The sequence below is a fragment of the Pteronotus mesoamericanus genome, unplaced genomic scaffold (genome assembly GCF_021234165.1).
Source record: "Pteronotus mesoamericanus isolate MK-2021 breed Mesoamerican mustached bat unplaced genomic scaffold, CSHL_Meso_final scaffold_408, whole genome shotgun sequence".
Taxonomy (NCBI): Eukaryota; Metazoa; Chordata; class Mammalia; order Chiroptera; family Mormoopidae; genus Pteronotus; species Pteronotus mesoamericanus.
This window is the reverse complement of record NW_026555315.1, coordinates 3,739,264-3,757,482: the sequence shown is the minus strand read 5'-3', so window position 1 is coordinate 3,757,482 and position 18,219 is coordinate 3,739,264. Positions and strand designations below refer to the sequence as shown.

Sequence of the window (18,219 nt, the reverse complement as noted above, 5' to 3'; positions counted from 1 at the left end):
AGAGCGCCTGGCACTGAGCACGTGCTTTGCAAATGCGGGCTGTACTGTTCTCTGCCTCTCGGAACCTACCACACGGTTCTCTCACCTACAAAACGGGGTTAATAGTAACTCCTCTAGAAAAATAAATAAATACAAAAATAAGTTACATAAATAAAGATTAGAAATAATGTCTGAAGTGCCTGGGACCTTCCTCAGCCACCCAGTGGCCACATGGCAGCCACCGTTACCAAACTCGGTGCTGAGCGCAGAGCAAATGCTCCGTAACAGTCGGCGGAGCGAGCGAGCGGAAGGGGCAGAGGCTGACGCAGCCTCGCCTCCACTCAGACATCAAGGGCAGCTCCTCCGTCACTCACCAAGGCGGCCTTTATCTGGGGCCATCTTCACACCAGGCTGTGTGAGGTGCTGGGACGCGACAGGAAAAACACTCCTTGCCCTATGAGAGCCACGTTCTGAAGGGCGAGGCAGATAACACACGGAAGGCGAGACAGAGAAGTAAAAGCTTACATGGCATGAAGTGCCACGAAGGGGAAAAAGAACCAGGGAGACAGCAAGTTCGCCCGCTGGGGGGGGCGGGGCAGGGCGGGCGGAGGTCTGAGCCTCTTGGCAGGGCCGGCTTTGGGGAGACGGCCCCCCCACCCTGGGCAGACTCTGGTTGCCTTTCCGTGGCTCAGACTCGGGGGCCAGGGACCCAGCTCAGCCAGGGAGGCGGCCATCTGCCGCCCAGGACTCCCTCGCCTCAGACCGAGCTACAAACGCTGCCGAACCAGCGATGGTAGGAGGCGGCCGCTCAGCCCCGCGCGGGGGAAGTAAGCCATGGAGGAAGATCCCAGGCCTACCGCTACTGGTCTGGTCCCCAGGAAGTTCAGGTCGCTGTTCTCTCCAAACAGGTAGCCTTCGGGGTGAGTTGAGTCAAACTTCTCTCCTCCCATGATGAAGTGGCTGGCAAAATAGCTTCCTAGAGACGGGGAGACAGAAAGACCACATGGAACCAGTCAGACTAAATCAAGCGGAAGTGCCGACTGAAAAAACGTTAGCCCTGCAGACAAATAACTGGAGCACTTGCTAACCCCGGGAGAGCTCTCTCCTCTTGATCCGGGGCAATGGCACAAAATAAATAAGCAAAATGATACCAGTGAGAACGGAAGATGCCAAACATCAAATAGATCGTTGTTCTCCTTTTGACATTCTTAATTCAGTCTTCGCCCTGACCCATCTCTGACACCATCAGCCAGAACATCAGAAGGCGGCACGGTGCACATCAAACACATAGATGAGCTGTGTCTCTGATTTTCCCCCTTACCGTCGAAGTGGTTATTTTCTGTCCTCCGCGTATTCAGGGATCTTAGCCACAGGGACAGGCCTGTGCACAGACTCACATTCCTCTGCCTCCTTTTCATAAGTCAGCCAATACCCCCACACAAAGAAACCTCAGTGCCCCCCACCTCCCTGACACCATGTGTGTGACCCCCCCCATAGCCCTCTACACGAAGGCTCTTCATGTTTCTCGCGTGCTTCTAACAGACCGCTGAACGGCACGTGGCAGCGACACAGCTGGCCCTGGCTGTGCCCGGCGCTCGCACGTAGGGTACGGGGTTCCGCTGGATGCAGTTCAGCGCTATGAAAGGAAGCCACCCGCGCCCTCCCCTGTCTCAAAATTCACTAACCGTGCCAGTGGCCAAGGTTGCGGGGTATCAGTGGCGACAGGCCCCTTTGCCCTACACTGCAAAAACCAGGTGCCATCAGCAGGCATGGGTCAGAATGCTCAGCAGCCGCCTCCAGACCGAGCCGGGTGCTGAGCCGGCACATGGTGGCACTGACCGGCCACCACGGGAGGCTCGGGTGACTCTGCAGAGTCCACCTGGGAATTCGGTCCCACTTTGATGGTGAAATGAAGGTCCTTTCACCCGGACTTCCACGTTCTCGTCCTCCCGTGACCCGGAGCTGCCCGGGGCGAAGGACGCGCAGGCGGTGAGCCGCATCCACGCTCTCGGATGCCCCGACTCTTGGACTGATACAGAGAAACTATGGAATGTCCAAAGGCTCCTGGGCGTGTGTGTGTGTGTGTCAGCTAGGATGCAGATGAAACTCCCTGGATCAGCTTTAGTTTTCGTGGAAGGGTCACAGCAAACCCTACAAAAATCAGACGACCCGCTGTCAGCCTGTGAAGGAGCCACAGGAAGGAAGGCGGGGACAATTCCAACAGAAAAACCGAACCAAACGTTCAACTTTCGGATTCTTGACACAGGGAGCTTTAGTCCAGAAACACCTTTTAGACAAAACGACTTGGATAAAATCACTCACCACACAGTGAGGCCATTTTTTAATTAAACAACAAGCCAGAAAAGCTGCCTAGCCACCCCAATCAGCGCGATCCCCGAGGAGGCCCTGACGGCCACCCATCAAAACTGAAAAATGCGCAGGGCAGCCCTGTGCCGGGAGAGGAGTGTGTAAGTCCTCGCTGAGGAGAGCCTCATCTCAATTATTCACGCCCAGGGCGGGCGGGCCCTATTTTCCGAGTGCATAATTTATACAGAGGGAGGGGCCTTGCCGCCTTAAGGAGAAACAGCCGGCTCAAACCCTGTAAGCCGTTTACAGTGGAGCCTCAGTGAAATATATTTTCTATACATTAGAAATTATGTATTTATTATGCATTAGGTGAAGTTAGAAAAGTTAAAGGGTTCACATGGCTGGATGGCTTGCCCAAATCGTGAATAAGTAACAGAGAGCAGCAGGTTTGGGGCCTGGCGTGGTGCAGGGCAAGTTCAGTGTGGGACACCGGTGAGCAGTCGGGCGAGGGGTGTGGGGACAGTGACATGCCTGGATAATCAGCTCCCGGAATCCCAGCCAGAAAACAGCACTGATGGTACGGGGGAGGGAGGGAGGCTAAAGGGTTAAAGAAGGCGCCAGGGTTCCATTGGAAATGTCCCCCTTTTTGCCATAATATTAAAAGAAATGATCAAGAATATAGCGTTAGAGCTCACCATAGTTTTGCCTTACATCAAAAATCAAGAGCCCAAATACACAAGGACCAAAAATTAGGGTGAAGCCCTGGCTGGTGTGGCTCAGTGGATTGAGCGCCGGCCTGCGAACCAAAGGGTCGCCAGGTCGATTCCCCGTCAGGGCACGTGCCTGGGTTGCAGGCCAGGTTCCCAGTAGGAGGTGCTCCAGAGGCAACCACACATTGATGTTTCTCTCCCTCTCTTCTCCCTCCCTTCCCCTCTAAAAATAAATAAATAAAATATTTTTTAAAAAATTAGGGTCAAGAATTCACAGATGAAAAAAGAATTATTTCATTTCAGTAGAAGCATCAACGCAAAGTTCCTTTAAAAAGCAGATCTCCGCGGTGCACTTAAAGGAATGGCTCATCCGTTAGAAGGAAAAATAAGCCGCACCAAAATTTTGCCTTCTCCTTTCTTTGAAATGGAGCCCCGAAAAACCCACCCCAATGAGACCAAGAGAAAGAAGCAAACCCCCCATGTGCAGTCTGGGTACAGCTTTCTGGCCATCTGACCCCGCCCACAGGCACAAGCCAGAGGGATTGAGCGCATGCCAACACCAAACACGCCAACAGCTCCTGAAAAAGTGCCTTTTGGACAACCTGTGCCCATCCTTAGCATGAACTGCACTCTAAGATCATAAATGGCAGCCGGAAAAAGAATGGTACCAAAATGCTTCATTGCCTATTTGCTAAAAGGAAAAAATATGTGTGACTCGTACACGAAAGACAAGTTTTCCATTATTATTTAGCTGTATTTTTTTTTAATATATCTGTACCCGAGGACATTTTTTCATTGCTTTTAGAGAGACAGGAAAGGAGAGAGGGAAATAGGGACTGGCTGCCTCCCATACACACCAGACAGGGGACAATACCTTCCCGGACCGGGGCTCGAACCCGCCACCCAGGTATGTGCCCTGACTTGACAACCTTCAGTTACAGAACAACACTCCAGTCAGCTGAGCCACACTGGCCAGGGCTTTAGCTCGAATTCCTAACCCAAACTCATATTCAGAATTCTTTGTGGGCTTTAAGAAGACACATCTCGTGGTAATCATTCTGCAAGATCTCTATCAAGTGATCATGTTGGACGCCTAAAACTTACACAACGTTCCATCTCAATTACACCTCAATAACGCTAGGAAAGGAAGGAAGATGCGGCATACACAGCCCTCCAAAATTACATTTAAAACATAAGGGACAAGTGGGAGGGAGAAGGGGAATGAGTGTTTAAAGGGTATAGATTTTCAGTTTTGCAAGAAAGAAATGTTCTAGCAATCTTAACACTACTGAACTATACACTTAAAAATGGTTAAGGTGGTAGGTGTAATCTTATAGATATTTTACCACAGTAAAACTCGAGGTCAAGGAAAAAATCCTGTAAGGTCCCAGAATGACCAACACTGGTACAAGGCCAGCATCCAGGGCCAGGCGAAAAGGTGGAGGTGAAAGGGATTAAGAAGGGCAGGCTGCCAGTTATAAAAATAGTCACAGGGACGTGACGTACCGCCAGGGAATACAGTCAGTAGCTCTGCAATAACTTCAGGTGGGCACTAGACTTATTGGGGTGATCACTTTGTAAGGCATATAAATGTCTAATCACTGTGTTGTACATCTGAAATTAATATCATATTGTATGTCAACAATAATTTAAAAATGCTTTTTTCTTTTTTAAAAAAATATGGAACGTGTCATGAATGCTCCTTGCGCAGGAGCCGTACCAATCTTCTCTGTATCGTTCCAATTTTAGTGTATGTGCTGTCAAAGTGAGCACTGAAATTTTTTTAAAAACTATTGAAGAGCCCTGGTTGGTGTGGCTCAGAGGACTGAGTGCCGGCCTGTGAACAGAAAGGTCACCAGTTCAATCCCCAGTCAGGACATGTGCCTGGGTGGCACCAGGTCCCCGGTTGTGGGGGGTGTGAGAAGCAACCGATTGATGTACCACCACACGTTGATGTTTTTCTCCCTCTTTCTCCCTCCCCTTCATCTCTCTCTAAAAGTAAAATAAATATATATTTTAAAAGTTTTAAAGAAAAACAGGCATCCAGGCAAAAAAATCCAATTACTTCTAAGGGAAGAAAATTATACTAGTACTTTTCCTTCAGATCAGTCTATCCAATAAAGACATTACACAAGCCACGCAATTTTAAATGGCCTGATAGCTACAGTTCTAAAGAGTAAAAATAATCACGCAAAATTAATTTTAATATATATTATTTATCCCAATATTGGATATCCCAATATATGCAAAATATTGTTTGAACATGCAATTGATATAAAAAAATTATTAAGAAACTATTTACATTCTTTTTTCTTTTTTGGTATGGAATGGAGTCTTCAAAATCTGTCAAGCGATAAGCCAGTCTGAGAAAGACAAGTACCATATGATTTCACTTACATGTGGAATCTAATAAATGAAATAAACTAGATCTAAATAGAAACAGACTCACAGATACAGAGCACAGACTGGCAGCCAACAGAGGGGAGGAGGGTTGGGGGCTGAGTGAAAAAGGAGAGGGATTGATTAAGCAAAGAAAAAACCCCTCATAGACGCAGACAAACTATGTGGTGACAGCTGGTGGGGGGGGCGGAGAAGAGGGTGCAGGGGGATAAACGGTGACGGAAGGAGGCTTGACTTGGGTGCTGAACACATGGCACAATACACGGAATGTCAATTATATAATTATACCCCTGAAATCTATATAATTTTATTAACCAATGTCACCCTAATAAATACAATAAAAAAGTGGTGCTCCAGCTCTGCCCCAGGAGAAGCTCCTCCGCTGTCCCCACGGGCGGGCGCCGCCCCGACCTCCCTGTACACATGTGAACATACATGCTCAGGCTTCCCGGTCGGCCCCATTTTGTTTTTTAACTTAACTGGGGCATTACATATATTAATCGGCAAGTTGTTTTCTCTCCTCCTCATGTCCCGCGGGCATCTCCCCAGGCCGGTGCCGGGGAGTGGACCCCCCAGCTCTCCCAGCGCACACCCGACGCCTCGCTCGGAGCCTTCCTCTGGCCACTCTGTGCCGGCGGGTCCCACGCCCGCCGCCCCTCCCAACAGTTGCTCCTCCCCTGGCCCTCTCGTTGCAGTACTAACTTCTTTTCATTTTACAGAAAAGGAAATAAGTGCACAGAGAGTTTAAGTAATTTGTCCAAGGTCACACAGCTGGTAAGACGCAGCGCCTGGCCCCAAAGCCACAGCTACTTTTACTTCAGAGCCTGTTTGCGCTCTTAACCTTTACCCTATGTCCTCGCCGAAGGCCAAGATTTAAAAATATATATATGTATATACATATATATATATACACATATATATATATGAGATATTGGAGTGTTTTCACACCTGAAACTTGTCCTTGTGGATTGTGTAGGATAAGGATTTAAACTTTTTTCCAAATAGGAAACTTTACTAATACCATTTTTTAATAGTATTTGAAATACTATTTTTATCATGCTATACATACCTAGATCTAGGCCCTGTTCTATTCTGAACCAGCACAACAGAGTTTAACGGCTACCTTACAAGTTTTTAGAGCAAGGCGCTCGTGAGCGGACCCAAACCTTTCCCGCACCCCCGAGCCCCCAGCCCTGCCCCTGCCGTCTTTCTCCTTTGTGGCGCTTCCCTCGGGGCGTCCTGCGCTACAGGAGCTCAGCCTATGTTTCCAGCCACACTTTCTCAGGCCTCCGGAAGGTATTCTCCGCCCTCATTCCAAGGTTCACTTCTCCACCCAAGTTCCCACTCCCTCCTGCCTCCGCCTCCTAGAGACCGCGACAACCGCCCTCTCTCAACATTCCTATTCCTCTCTCCCCACTGGCTTTTACTTCCCTCACACAAGCATATTCTCTCCGCAACTTAAAAAGCAAGTGCAAGAACCAGTTCCACCTCCCATCCCTTAATATCCACCCTCCCATCCCACATCCAGCAACACCCCAAGTCTCTACCATGGTTCCCGCCACTGCGCTGCAGCTGCTCTCCGGGACGCCCACCAGGCCAACGGTCTTTTTCACACTTCATTCACCTTAGAACTCTCCGAAGACTTCGACCCTCATTTCTGAGGATGTTGTTCCTTGGCTTCTGAAACCCTTCCCAGTTCTGAGTCTCTGAGTCTCTTCCTCCCTCTCACTTGCTCCACTTTTTGCCCAGGCTTTAAGCATGGACGTGTCTCTAGGAGCTCAGTCCTCCCCTCGATTTGCTCATTCTCATCCATTCTCCCTCCCTCCCTCCCTCCCTCGGCCTTGACCTAAGATAGAGCCGGATTTGATGCCGACGTTGCCTTCTACAAGCCGTGTGACCTAGGACAAATTATTCAACTTTTTTGAGCTTTGGTTTCCTTATTTGTAAAATGGAGATAATACCTCTTTCATAAGAAGAGTATTGTTGGGATCCACGAGTGTGCAGCTGGCTAGGCACCATGGGTAACTGATACACGTCGGCTTCTCCTTTGTCCCACTCCACTTCCAAACCTCCCTCCCTCATCTCTCTTTAGCGTTTCAGTCCTGATCTTTAACCACCTGCCCTGTCTTTTCATCTGGATATCCCATCTTCGCCTGAAACTCTGTGAATAACTTTTTCCTCTGGAAGGAGATGGAGTAAAGCGCATCTTATCTTAAGAGCTGGCATGAGAACTCCTCCTGGGGAGGCGGAGTCTTTTTCTGGAATGTACCTTATGAAGCCACCGAAGAACAGAGAGCCACACCAAGCACATGGGCACTTCCGTTGCTTCTCGATGGGATGCAAAGTGCTTTGTAATTTGATTTTCTTCTCAGAGGGAGGAGTGGAGGGTCAAAACCAGGAGAGTTAAGGGGGAAGAGGCATTACGACAGAGAAGGGCAGGCGCCAACGAGTCAGGAGCCAGCGGAGCTCCGCATGGGAGGGCCAGGTCGGCGGGCCGGTGCCAGCTACTCGGCCGCCTGGGCTTCTGCGACGTGAGCCCCAACTGCCCCTCCCTCCGCAAAGCCTCAGTAGAATCTACGCTTCGAATACTTCCTGGGAATGGAATTTTTTGGAGACATTGAAGAAGGCACTGATGTCACACTTGTGGTGGGGCAAAGACAGCACGCCGGAGCTCAGGGCCCACCAAGGCCGGGACATGAGTCACTTGGGAGTTCACAGCAATCTAGGCGGGGACATTGGAAGTCTGCGCGCTGTGACCCGAGGGAGTAGGTGGGCTTCCATCTGATTGGCCTTGACCCTGAGGAACCGTAATGCCCCAGCCAACATTGGGACTCACTCTAAAAGCCATGTCTGCTCCAGATTCCCAATTTCTGTCAGTGGTGCTCCACTCCTCTGGTCCCCCAGGCTAAAAATGTCATCGTCATCAAAGCTCCAAAAACCCTGAGTGCGTGCTTCGTGGCAGGGGTGTCCGACCTTTGGCGCCTCTGGGCCACGCTGGAAGAAGAGTTGTCTTGGGCCACACATTAAATACATTGCAATACATAATCACAAAAAGAAATCTCATCATGTTCTAAGTAAATTTACGATTCTGCATTGGGCAGTGTTCATAGCCATCCTGAGCTGCATGTGGCCCGTGGGCTGCGGGTGGGACACCCCTGGAAAGCCTCCTCGTCGAGACCTCCGGCCTTTGCATGCTCGGTTACAGCGGGTTCCCACGCTCAGTTCCCCAGCAAACCTCTGTGCTTCCGGCCTCTCCCCTCCAACCTACGTGTCTATGAGATAAATCTTCCTTCGGACGCCACTGGGGTCCTCTCAACGCTGGCTGCTACCTGGCTTCTAAATTTATTTCTCACCAGCTTTCTAGAACTCTCTGCCTCAACCGACTAACCTATTCATTATCATCTAAATCCGTCAAGAGCACTGGCAACCTTCAGGTCGTTACTAACGACTTTCGACACCCGACTCCCTGAGAGTTCCATTCTGCCTTCACGGTCGTTGCCCCCAAGAACCCCGCCCTTAGCGATCAAGCTCTTCTCTATTTTATTCACCCAGCATAAGTCCCGCTGCTCTGTCCTTTTAAACAGCTTTATTGAGGCTTCCCATACACACAGCATAATATCCATCCAGTGTACAATTCAATGCCTTTGCTAACTAGCACCCCGATTTAGTGTAAACATGTCCCATCACCCCGAAATGTTCCCTCCCATCTGTAGACAACTAATTCCCGCTTCCATCCGCAGCCTTGGACAAATGCTGTTCTCCGTTCTCCCTCTGTAGACTTGCCTTTCCCAGCCATTTCATACAGATCGGCTCATGCAAGATACACTCTTGCATTCGGCCACTTTCACTTAACAGACTGTTTTCGAGGTTAATCCATGTTGTGTCACGTGTGCCCATCGTTCATCCTTTTAAATCGCTGAACAGAGTGTCACTGTATAAATACTCTGCGTCTTGTTAAAGCGTTCACCGGTCTGCGGACATTTGTTATTCCAGTTTTCTGACCACCGGGAACAACGCACGTTTCTCTGCCGTCTCCCCGGTACTCGATACTGGGGTCTTTTTTATTTTAGCTCCCCTAGTGGTCGTGAGGTGCTGTCTCACTGTGGTTTTCACTGTACCTCCCCAGGAACTACTGAGGCCTGGCATCTTTCTGTGTGTTCATTAGCCAGGCTTGTATCTTCGCTGGTGATATGTCTAATCAACTCTTTGTCCATTTTTAAACTGTGTTGTTTGTCTTCTTACAATTGAGTGGCGAAAGTTCTTGATATTCTGGACACAGATCCTTCATGGGATTTAGAAACATTTTCTTTCAGAGGACGGCTTGTCTTTCATCTTAATGTTGTCTTTTGAAGCAGAAACATTTTCAATTTTGATGAAATCCAACTTATCAGGGTTTTTTTCTTTTTATGGATTATGTTTTTGGTGGTGTATCAATGACTCTTTGCCCAATCTGAATCAAATAAATATTTTCTCTTAGAGCTTCTTGTGATTATTTTATAATTTCAGCTCTTGTACTTAGGTTGATGGCCCGTTTAAAAATCAGCTTTACTGAAATATAATTCACATTCCATACAATGACCTATTTAAAGGGTACAGTCCAATGGCTTTTTTGTCTATTCACAGAGTTCTGCAACTATTCGCCACCACCTAATTTTAGAACATTTTCCTTACTCTAAAAGGAAACCCATGAGCAGGCAGTCCTCACTTCCCCGCCCCCAGCCACTGGCAGTCGGTAATCTGCTTTCTGTCTCTATGGATTGGCCTTTTCTGGACATTTCATGTAAACGGGATTATACAATATATGAGGTCTGTCCAGAAAGTATCCAGTTACACAATATGAAAAATAGAGACATTTACTGAAGAAGATACAAGATACGACAAACACTATACAAAGGACAACGGCGCCTCAGTCCACTTCAATGTCAACATTTTGATACCTCACACAGGTCTCCCAGTCGCCATCGGCTGCCCCATCGTATTTTCCTGAATCTCATCAACAGTTTCAAATCTCTTCCCTAGAGGCGATTCTAGTTTGGGAAAAGCCAGAGGTCGTAGGGCACCATATCTGGGTGATTTGATGTTTCACCAAAACACTCTGCACGAGACCTGATGTATGAGTGGGTGCATTGCTGTGATGAAGTTGCCAATCACCAGTTGCCCATAGTTGCAGCCTTCTGAGTCATCTGAATAGTTTCCAGGGGAAAATGTTCAAGCTTAACACAAAATTTGATGCAGATTCATTGCTCTACTCACTCAGTCATTTTGAATGCAACAGCCACACAGTACACAGGCTCACTCAACAGCATCTACCGGCCCCACTGACTAGTACAGTGAAGTCGTCATTGTTCACGCATGCGCGTTCCAGGCCCCCCTCCTTGGCTGCCAGGTTCCATCATGTCACACAGACTGTCTTGTTATATTGACAATGGCTGCACTTTTTCTGGACATTGGCCATCTTTGACTTCGCATTAGTGTTTTCAAGGTTCATCTGCATTGTAGCTAGTATCAATCCCTCATTCCTTTTTATTGCCAAATAATATTGCATTGTATGTGGATTTGCATTTTATTTATCAGTTGTTTCATTTATCAGTTGATGGACTTTTGAGTTATTTCCACCTTTTAACTAATATGAATAATGTGGCTATGAATAAGCATTATGTACACGTTTTGCTTTTGTTTTTGTTTTTTGTGTACATTTTGGTATGGATTTTTTTTTTCAGTTTTCTTGGATATATACACATACATATATATGGAATTGCTGAGTCCTTATTTTTTCTTGTAGCCATCCTAGGGGGTATGAAGTGGTATCTAACTAATTTTAATTTCCATTTCCAAGTGGCTAATGATGTTGAGCATCTTTTCATATGCATGTTGTACATTTGTATATCTTTTTAAGAAAAATGTCTATTGAAGACTGTTGCTCCTTTATTTATTTATTTGTTGTTGTTGCTATGGAATTGTACAAGTTCTTTTGTATATTCTAAATACAAATCCCTCATCACATGTATGATTTGCAAATATTTTCTCCCATTCTGTGGGTTGTGTTTTCATTCTATGATACATTTTGGGTTAATTTTTGGTGATGTGAAGAAAGGGTCTAAATTCATTTCTTGCTTATTAATATCCAATTGTCCAGCACCATTCATTGAAGAGCTGTCCTTTCCCTGTTGAATTATCTTGGCACTTTCATCAAAATCACCTAACCGTAAACGTAAGGATTTATCGCTGGCTTGCAGCTGTGTTGCACGGATCGATATGCCTTTCACGGTGTCAGTGCCACGCTGTTTTGATAACAGTGCCTTTAGACTAGGTTTTGAAATTGGGCAGTGGAAAGCCTTCTGCCTGTGTTCTTCCTTTCCCAAATTGTTTTTGGAAATCTAGGTCCTTGGCATGTTCATGTAAATTTTAAGATCAGCTGGTCAATTTTGAAAAAAAAACAAAAAAATCCACTGGGATTTTTACAGGAATGTACTCTCAATTTTTAGATGAGTTTGGAGAACGCTGGCATCTAGACAATACTGTTTTCTAATCCATGAACATGAGATGTCTATCTATTTAGATCTCTTTAAACTTCTTCAGTTAAAGTATTCATCTTGGCAATACTTTAGAATTTTCACCGTGTAAGTCTTATGTTAACTTTACTCCTTCAAATTTTATTCTTTATGATATTACGGGAATGGAATTGTTTTCTTAATTTTGTTTTCAGATTATTATTCTATATAAAAACACAACTGATTTTTGTACATTGGTCTTGTATCTGCAAACTTCCTAACTCATTTATTAGTTCTAGCAGGGTTTTTTTGTGGAGTCCTTGGTATTTTCTATATACAAGATCATGTCACCTGTGAATAAAGACATTTTACATCTTCCTTTACAATCAAGATGACTTAAAAAATTTTTTAGGTGTCTATTTGTTTCGCCTTATTGTACTAGTTAGCATCTCCAGTCAATAATGAGTTCCTTACTTTGTTCCTAATATTAGCAGGAAGGCATTGTATTCTCTACCATTAAGTATGATGTGGCCTTTTCATAGATGCCTTTTATTGGTGGAGAAGGTTATTTTCTATTCCTAGTTTGGTGAGAGTTTTGATCATTGATGAGTGTTGGGTTTTGTCACATGTTTTGTCTGCATCTTTTGAAATGATCGTGTGGGGTTTTTTTTTCTTTATCCACTAATGTGGTGCATTAACATGGATTGACTCTTTGGCTATTCAACCAGACTAGCGTTCCTGGGCCAGATCCCACTCGTCCACGGTGTATTCTGTCTTCCTCTCTGTCCCTGCGCACATGTGTTCTGCCTCTGACTCCAGGTGACGGGCTCTGAAATTTTGGAAGGCACCTAATTTTTAAATAATGATTTTTAAAAACGGTAATGTCTGGTTTTTAAAAAAACATTTTCATAATACAAGCACTCTTTCAGCAACTGAAAATTCGAGCTTAGCATTTATGTAGTAAGAATAATTAATTAAAATGGAAGCCACCATGTACAATTTTACCTGTCAACTTGGCTAGGCTACGGTGCTGGCGTAGGGTAAACACTAGCCCGCGGCTGCTGGGAGGGTGATTACCCAGGGACTAGCCCCGTGATAATGTGGGTGGGCTTCCTCCAATCGGTTCAGGCCTTAAGAGCGAGCACTGAGGTTCCTTGGAGGAGGAATTCTGCCTCAAGACGTTGACACAGAAATCCTGCCTGAGGGTGTCCAGTCGGCCGGGCTGCCCTCCAGATATCAGACTCAGGACTCCACGTCGGCTGCTGTCTAAGTCGCCAGCTTGCCGGCCCGCCCTACAAATTTTAGACTTGCCAGCCCCCACAATCACACGAGCCAATAACTGTTACATATACTCATTTATTCTCTTGCTCTGGAGAATCCTGACTCACACAGCCACCGAACACCTTGTGCTGCTGATGGGCCCTCTGGGCTCCACACAGCGAATGACCAAGGTGATCTGGGGGCTTCTGTCCTGCTGCTCGCCATGGGCATGAAACGCGCCGGGCACAGGACCAGGGTCCGTGCACTGGCGCACAGCGCGGCGCCCAGCCTGCAGCAGAGGCGCACGGGCGGTGACGACGAGAAAGAGAAAAGGGACGCTGAAGAACAAAAGAGCATAACCGCCATCACGCAAGACAAAATCCAGAAGTGAAAGCAAACAGTCTGGGCTCAATGAAGTAATGTACAAATAAGAAAAAAACACTGGAATTTCCTTAAGTAGCAGAGTTACCACCTTTCAAGTGTTTAAAAAATAACAGCAGCATTTGAACTCTTGATCTCAATGACTTCCTCATTAAACAGAATGACAGTTGGGGGTTTTTCTTTTCCTGGTATTAAATGCATTGACTACAAATTTCAGGAACCTACTTAATTTCAGTTAAAGTACCAACCAGACTGTGGCAGAATCAAATAATTCTTTATTAGGTAGTAAATGCCATACTTTTAAGTGTCTCATTTTGAAACTAACATTAAACGGATGCTCCTAAAAGCTAAGGGAAACTTCTCTATGTGACAGGCAAAGACTTATCGCCCCCGTTTTACAAACTGCTCCTGCCACAGGACCAACCTACGGGACGAGCACGTACGTGCACCAGCACAACAGAAGTGGAGAGCAGCAACGCGAGCCGCTCAGGATTCTGACGACCGTCCTGAATTCCTGTAAGAGGTTTACCTCTTAACACGTGAGCAAAATTAATTCCTCCTGTTCTTCAGTTTGCTCAAATACGCAGTGGGAAGCGCACTAGATTGATCAGATACTGAATTAAAATAAATTAAATGGTCTTTATAGCATGCCTTTGCTTCCTGGATAGAGAAACAGGCCTAAGAGCCGCCTGTTAGCAATGCGATACCCCTTTCACAAGATGGGCAGGCGGGCATTAAAAACCATCGCTCGGCAACGCCAACCCTTGCTAAACACACGATCTGTGGAAAGAAGCAAAGACGTTAGGAAAGTATTTAATAGCATGTTCAGCTTCTAACTCAAAAACGACCAAGCCCAAAACAAATGCAGAAGAGCCCTACATAAATGCCTTTCTACACTAAGGCAGGAATATTATAGAGAAACAAACAGCCACCATTTCTCCTGTTACTTAAATGATCAGTGTTCATATCGCTGCATGGTTTGTAATGGTGAAAGACTGGGAAGAAACCTCCCAAATATCCATCAATAGGAGAGAATGTTAAAAAAAATAAATAATGTCCCGTGCATATAAAGTAGTATTATACAATTGTTTAAAAAGAACCAAAAAAACTCTCCAATATGGAGATAATATAAAAATATCTCCAGTATCTCTCCAAGTGGAAAACACAAGGTGTAGAAGAGTGCAAAGTGCCTGCTTTGCTTACGATTCCACAAGGAACCCTGGAAGAAGCTGAGAGCCGCTTTCAGGTCTGGGGCGGGGCGGGGCGCGGCGGGCAGGCGGGCTGGGCGGCCACAGGATGCCTTTCCATCCTTTTATACTTTGACTGTGTGACTACATAGTTATTCCAAAAATAAGTAATTCTAAATAATTTAGGCTATTTTATTTTCACCTACCTCTATTAAAAAGCGACAAACCCAAGTTCTGACACGAAATCGGCTGTTCTCAATAATTTTTCAATGTTTCCAGTTCAGTACGCATACAAAACTAAGGGTTTCCTTTAAAATTACGAAAGAAGGAAAAGCCACTTGCGTTGGGCATGGGGGCGGCCATCACGGGGACCGTCACCACGGGGCAGACGACAGCGCTGGTTTCTGGAATGGTTGTGGCGCAGGCCGCGGAGACCGCCGGCGCCCGGGGGACCGCACTGCCGGCTGTGTGCCCTGCCAGGCCTGAGATAAGGCGGCCTCGAAATCAAGCCAGTTTGGGTCCTCAACAGGGACAGGGCTCTGGGTTTTGTTTCAGCTCTGACACAGAATAGCCTCCATGCCGCAGCCATCAAGGGCAAGTTCAAAACCGACTTCCTTGCGGAAGGCAGAGGCTGACGGGTCGTCAGGCGGGCACCGCCGAGTCACCCGGGCAGGCTGGCGCATCCCTCTGCGGGTTGGCTCGCCGGCAAAACGAGTGGGTCTCAGGCCAAATTCTTTCAAAGGTCCCTTTCGGGTCTAAAATACTATAACCCCATAGAGAGCCAGGTCAACTTAAAGCCCAGGGGAACAGTCAGAGATGCCGCTAGACCCGTGCATGCTGGTATGTGCAAGCTCACACACATGTCCAAGTACACAAAAGCTTGCTGGCTGGGGCGTGAATGCTCCGCTGCCTATTTTCTGTGTTCTACCTGCAACGTAAATAATTTGGTCCACTCGATGCAAAGATTTCTCTCGTACAAAATTTCTGATCGAAAGTGAGGGACAGCCCTGGCAGGTGTCCCCGGCGGGTCGGAGCGGCGTCCCGTTAAACTGCGATGCTGCCGTTGCTTCCCGGTCAGGGCACACGCCTGCGCTGCGGGTCCCACCCCCGGTCAGGGCGCGAGCGCGAGGCAACGGATCGACTGATGTTTCTCTCTCACAGGGACGTTTCTCTTCCTCTCTCTCCCCCTCTCCTCCCCTCCCTCTAAAATCAATAAGCGTGTCCTGGGGGGGGAGGATTTTTTAAAAAGGTAAAAAACGAGTAACAATTAGGTTCAACTTTAAAAAACTGGTAGAGTGGAGAGGATTATTTAAGACTGTAGGCATTGAATGTGTTGGCTCAGAAAAGACTTAGTTTGGTCCATTATCCTTCCATTACCATCAGCCAAGATTCATACTCATATTAGTATCCTCTGGGGAACAGCCTTCCCGTGCATCACCTGCGCGAATTCCCATACGCAACGGAGACGTGGATGCTCTGCAGCAGGCAAACTCTGCTAGAAACTCCAACCTCAGCAAGCCGTGCTCCATAACCTGATCAATAAAAGCTAAGTGATTTCAGAAAAATTAAAAAAAAAAATCGCAAATACTTGTGCTTATTTTCACCTATGAAAAAGCAAAACTCATGCTTCCTTGGCACCCGGTTCACACGGTCACAATTCGCTAGAGCTCCATTAAAACTCGGGTGACCCACCGCTGTACCTCAGACTGTTCTAAAACGGCTCTTGAGCATGCTCCGGTCTGCAAGGGTTCCTTCTCTGGCACCACCGCGGTGACAAACGCAGCTCTGGCAGGTGCTCCGCAGGGGCGCGGGTTCACTGTCTGGTTCCCCGCTTCCACCTGGCACAGCCAGGACACGCTGCTGGGAAGCTGGCTCGTCTCATTAGCATGTCTTTATTCTCCTGTCCAGTTCTGACACCTCTCCAAAATCACCAAAAGCCCCACCAGGTCCTAAGCCAAAGAGAAGGGGACGGTCACAGGCCCCCAGAAGTCTTGAGAAAAGCAACAAAAAACAAAGAGCAGAGTTGGTCGTGCACCAGCCGCAGAGCTGGCTGGTGCTCAAGCTTGTGAGCCTCTCCCCTTCGCTGTCAAAACCCTGCTCTGTCTCCAATGCCTGGTGCCTCAGCCCGGAGGCTGGAGACATTGCTCTTTTCAATGACTCCGAAGACAAACACAATACTTGTGTCCATTTGAAACGCCTGCTCGGGGTCCCGGAGCTGTCCCCATTCCGGACCCAAGGCTTGCTGCTACTCTGGCCAAGGAACAGCGCGGGTGACTCCTACTTCGATTCCCAAACATTTCTGTTAAATAAACACTTCTCGCTCCTCCTGACAGCCCCTTGAACAGCATCAGCACTGAAAACCCGTTTGCGGCCTCCGTCCTCCAGCAGCCAATGGGAGCTGTCCCCTGAGAAACCGAATTCGAACCGGCGCCTGTCCCTCCCGGGGCCTGGGTGCTTCGGCCAGGGCCCCCACCCAGCGCAGGTGCATGTTTCCGATGCCAAGCCTTCCTCCCTCGGCCCCTCAGCTCCCCAAGGGAAAGGGAGCCCCGGCAGGAAAGAAAGGGACTTGGCGCTGCGGCCGGCAGACGCTCCTGCGCCCAGGGCACCCCGCCCCTCAGGAGTCGCAGTCCCCCGGGCACGGGATCTGTCACGGGACAGCCTGGGCGCAGGCCGCTCACGTCCTCCGGCCGACGGCGGGCCCCCGCGGCGACCCCGCCGAGCCCCTCCAGCACCCCTGCATTCCTCCTGCACGACCACCCTCCCTCCAAGATCGCTCTGCGGCGACGGGGAGCGCTCGGTCCCCAGGACCCCCGGAGCCCCCTCCCAGCAGCGCCGCGACACCCTCCCCAGCCGAGGTGGCGCCCTCACCGGACTTCGGCGGGTAGCGGTACACGGAATTGGACGGGATGTCCACCTCCTCCACGCCCGCGTGCTGCCGGCTGGTCAGGGCGCCCATGGCCGCTGCTCCCGCGCCGCCTGGGCGTCTCAGCGTGGCCGCTCGCCCCGCGCCCGGAGCGGGGGTCGGCTGCCCGGGGCGGCCGGCTCGGCCTCGGCCTCGGCGTCGGCGCTGCGGCCCTGGCGGCGGGGAGCCCCCGGCACGCCGCGCACCATCCTCCGCCGGGCCCCGCCGCGGCGCCTCTGCGACGGGGGCTGCGGGTGGGCCGGGGGCGCCGCCGCCTCAGGCCGCGTGATGTCAGCGGCGGCTCCGCGCGGGGACCGCGGCGGCCACGGCCAATGGCGCGGCGGGGAGGGAGCGGCCGTGCGGCGCCAGCCAATGGGCGGCGGGATGCGGCGGAGCGGCGGCCGGGCTCGCGGCCTGGGCGGGGGCCGGGGCCGAGGGCGCGTGGCCCGGCGGAGCCCGCTCCTCTCGGCTCCGAGGACCGCGCGGCGCGCGAGGCCCGGCCGCGTCCGCTCCCCATTGTCCCCCAAACCCGAGGCGGCCCGGGGCTTCCTGGCCGGGAGGCAGCCGCCGGCAGCCCCAGCTAGGCATCTGCAAAGCCGATC

At 49.1% G+C, this 18,219-nt stretch overlaps 1 protein-coding gene and 1 pseudogene across 4 annotated transcripts in view; both read right to left on the bottom strand.

Moving 5' to 3' along the window:
• The window catches only part of RNF157 (ring finger protein 157), a 65,213-nt gene extending 47,271 nt beyond the window's left edge, over window positions 1–17,942 (bottom strand). For all 4 annotated transcript variants that reach the window (XM_054593190.1, XM_054593192.1, XM_054593191.1 and 1 more), the window contains exons 1-2: window positions 17,584–17,942; window positions 837–955 (exon numbers count right to left, since the gene is read on the bottom strand). In XM_054593190.1, coding sequence (XP_054449165.1) covers window positions 837–955; window positions 17,584–17,671 — 207 coding nt within the window. In that variant the 5' untranslated portion in view covers window positions 17,672–17,942. The remainder of the gene's footprint in view (window positions 1–836; window positions 956–17,583) is intronic.
• LOC129086726 (uncharacterized) lies at window positions 4,671–4,769 on the bottom strand (annotated as a pseudogene).
• Window positions 17,943–18,219: the final 277 nt, after the last annotated feature.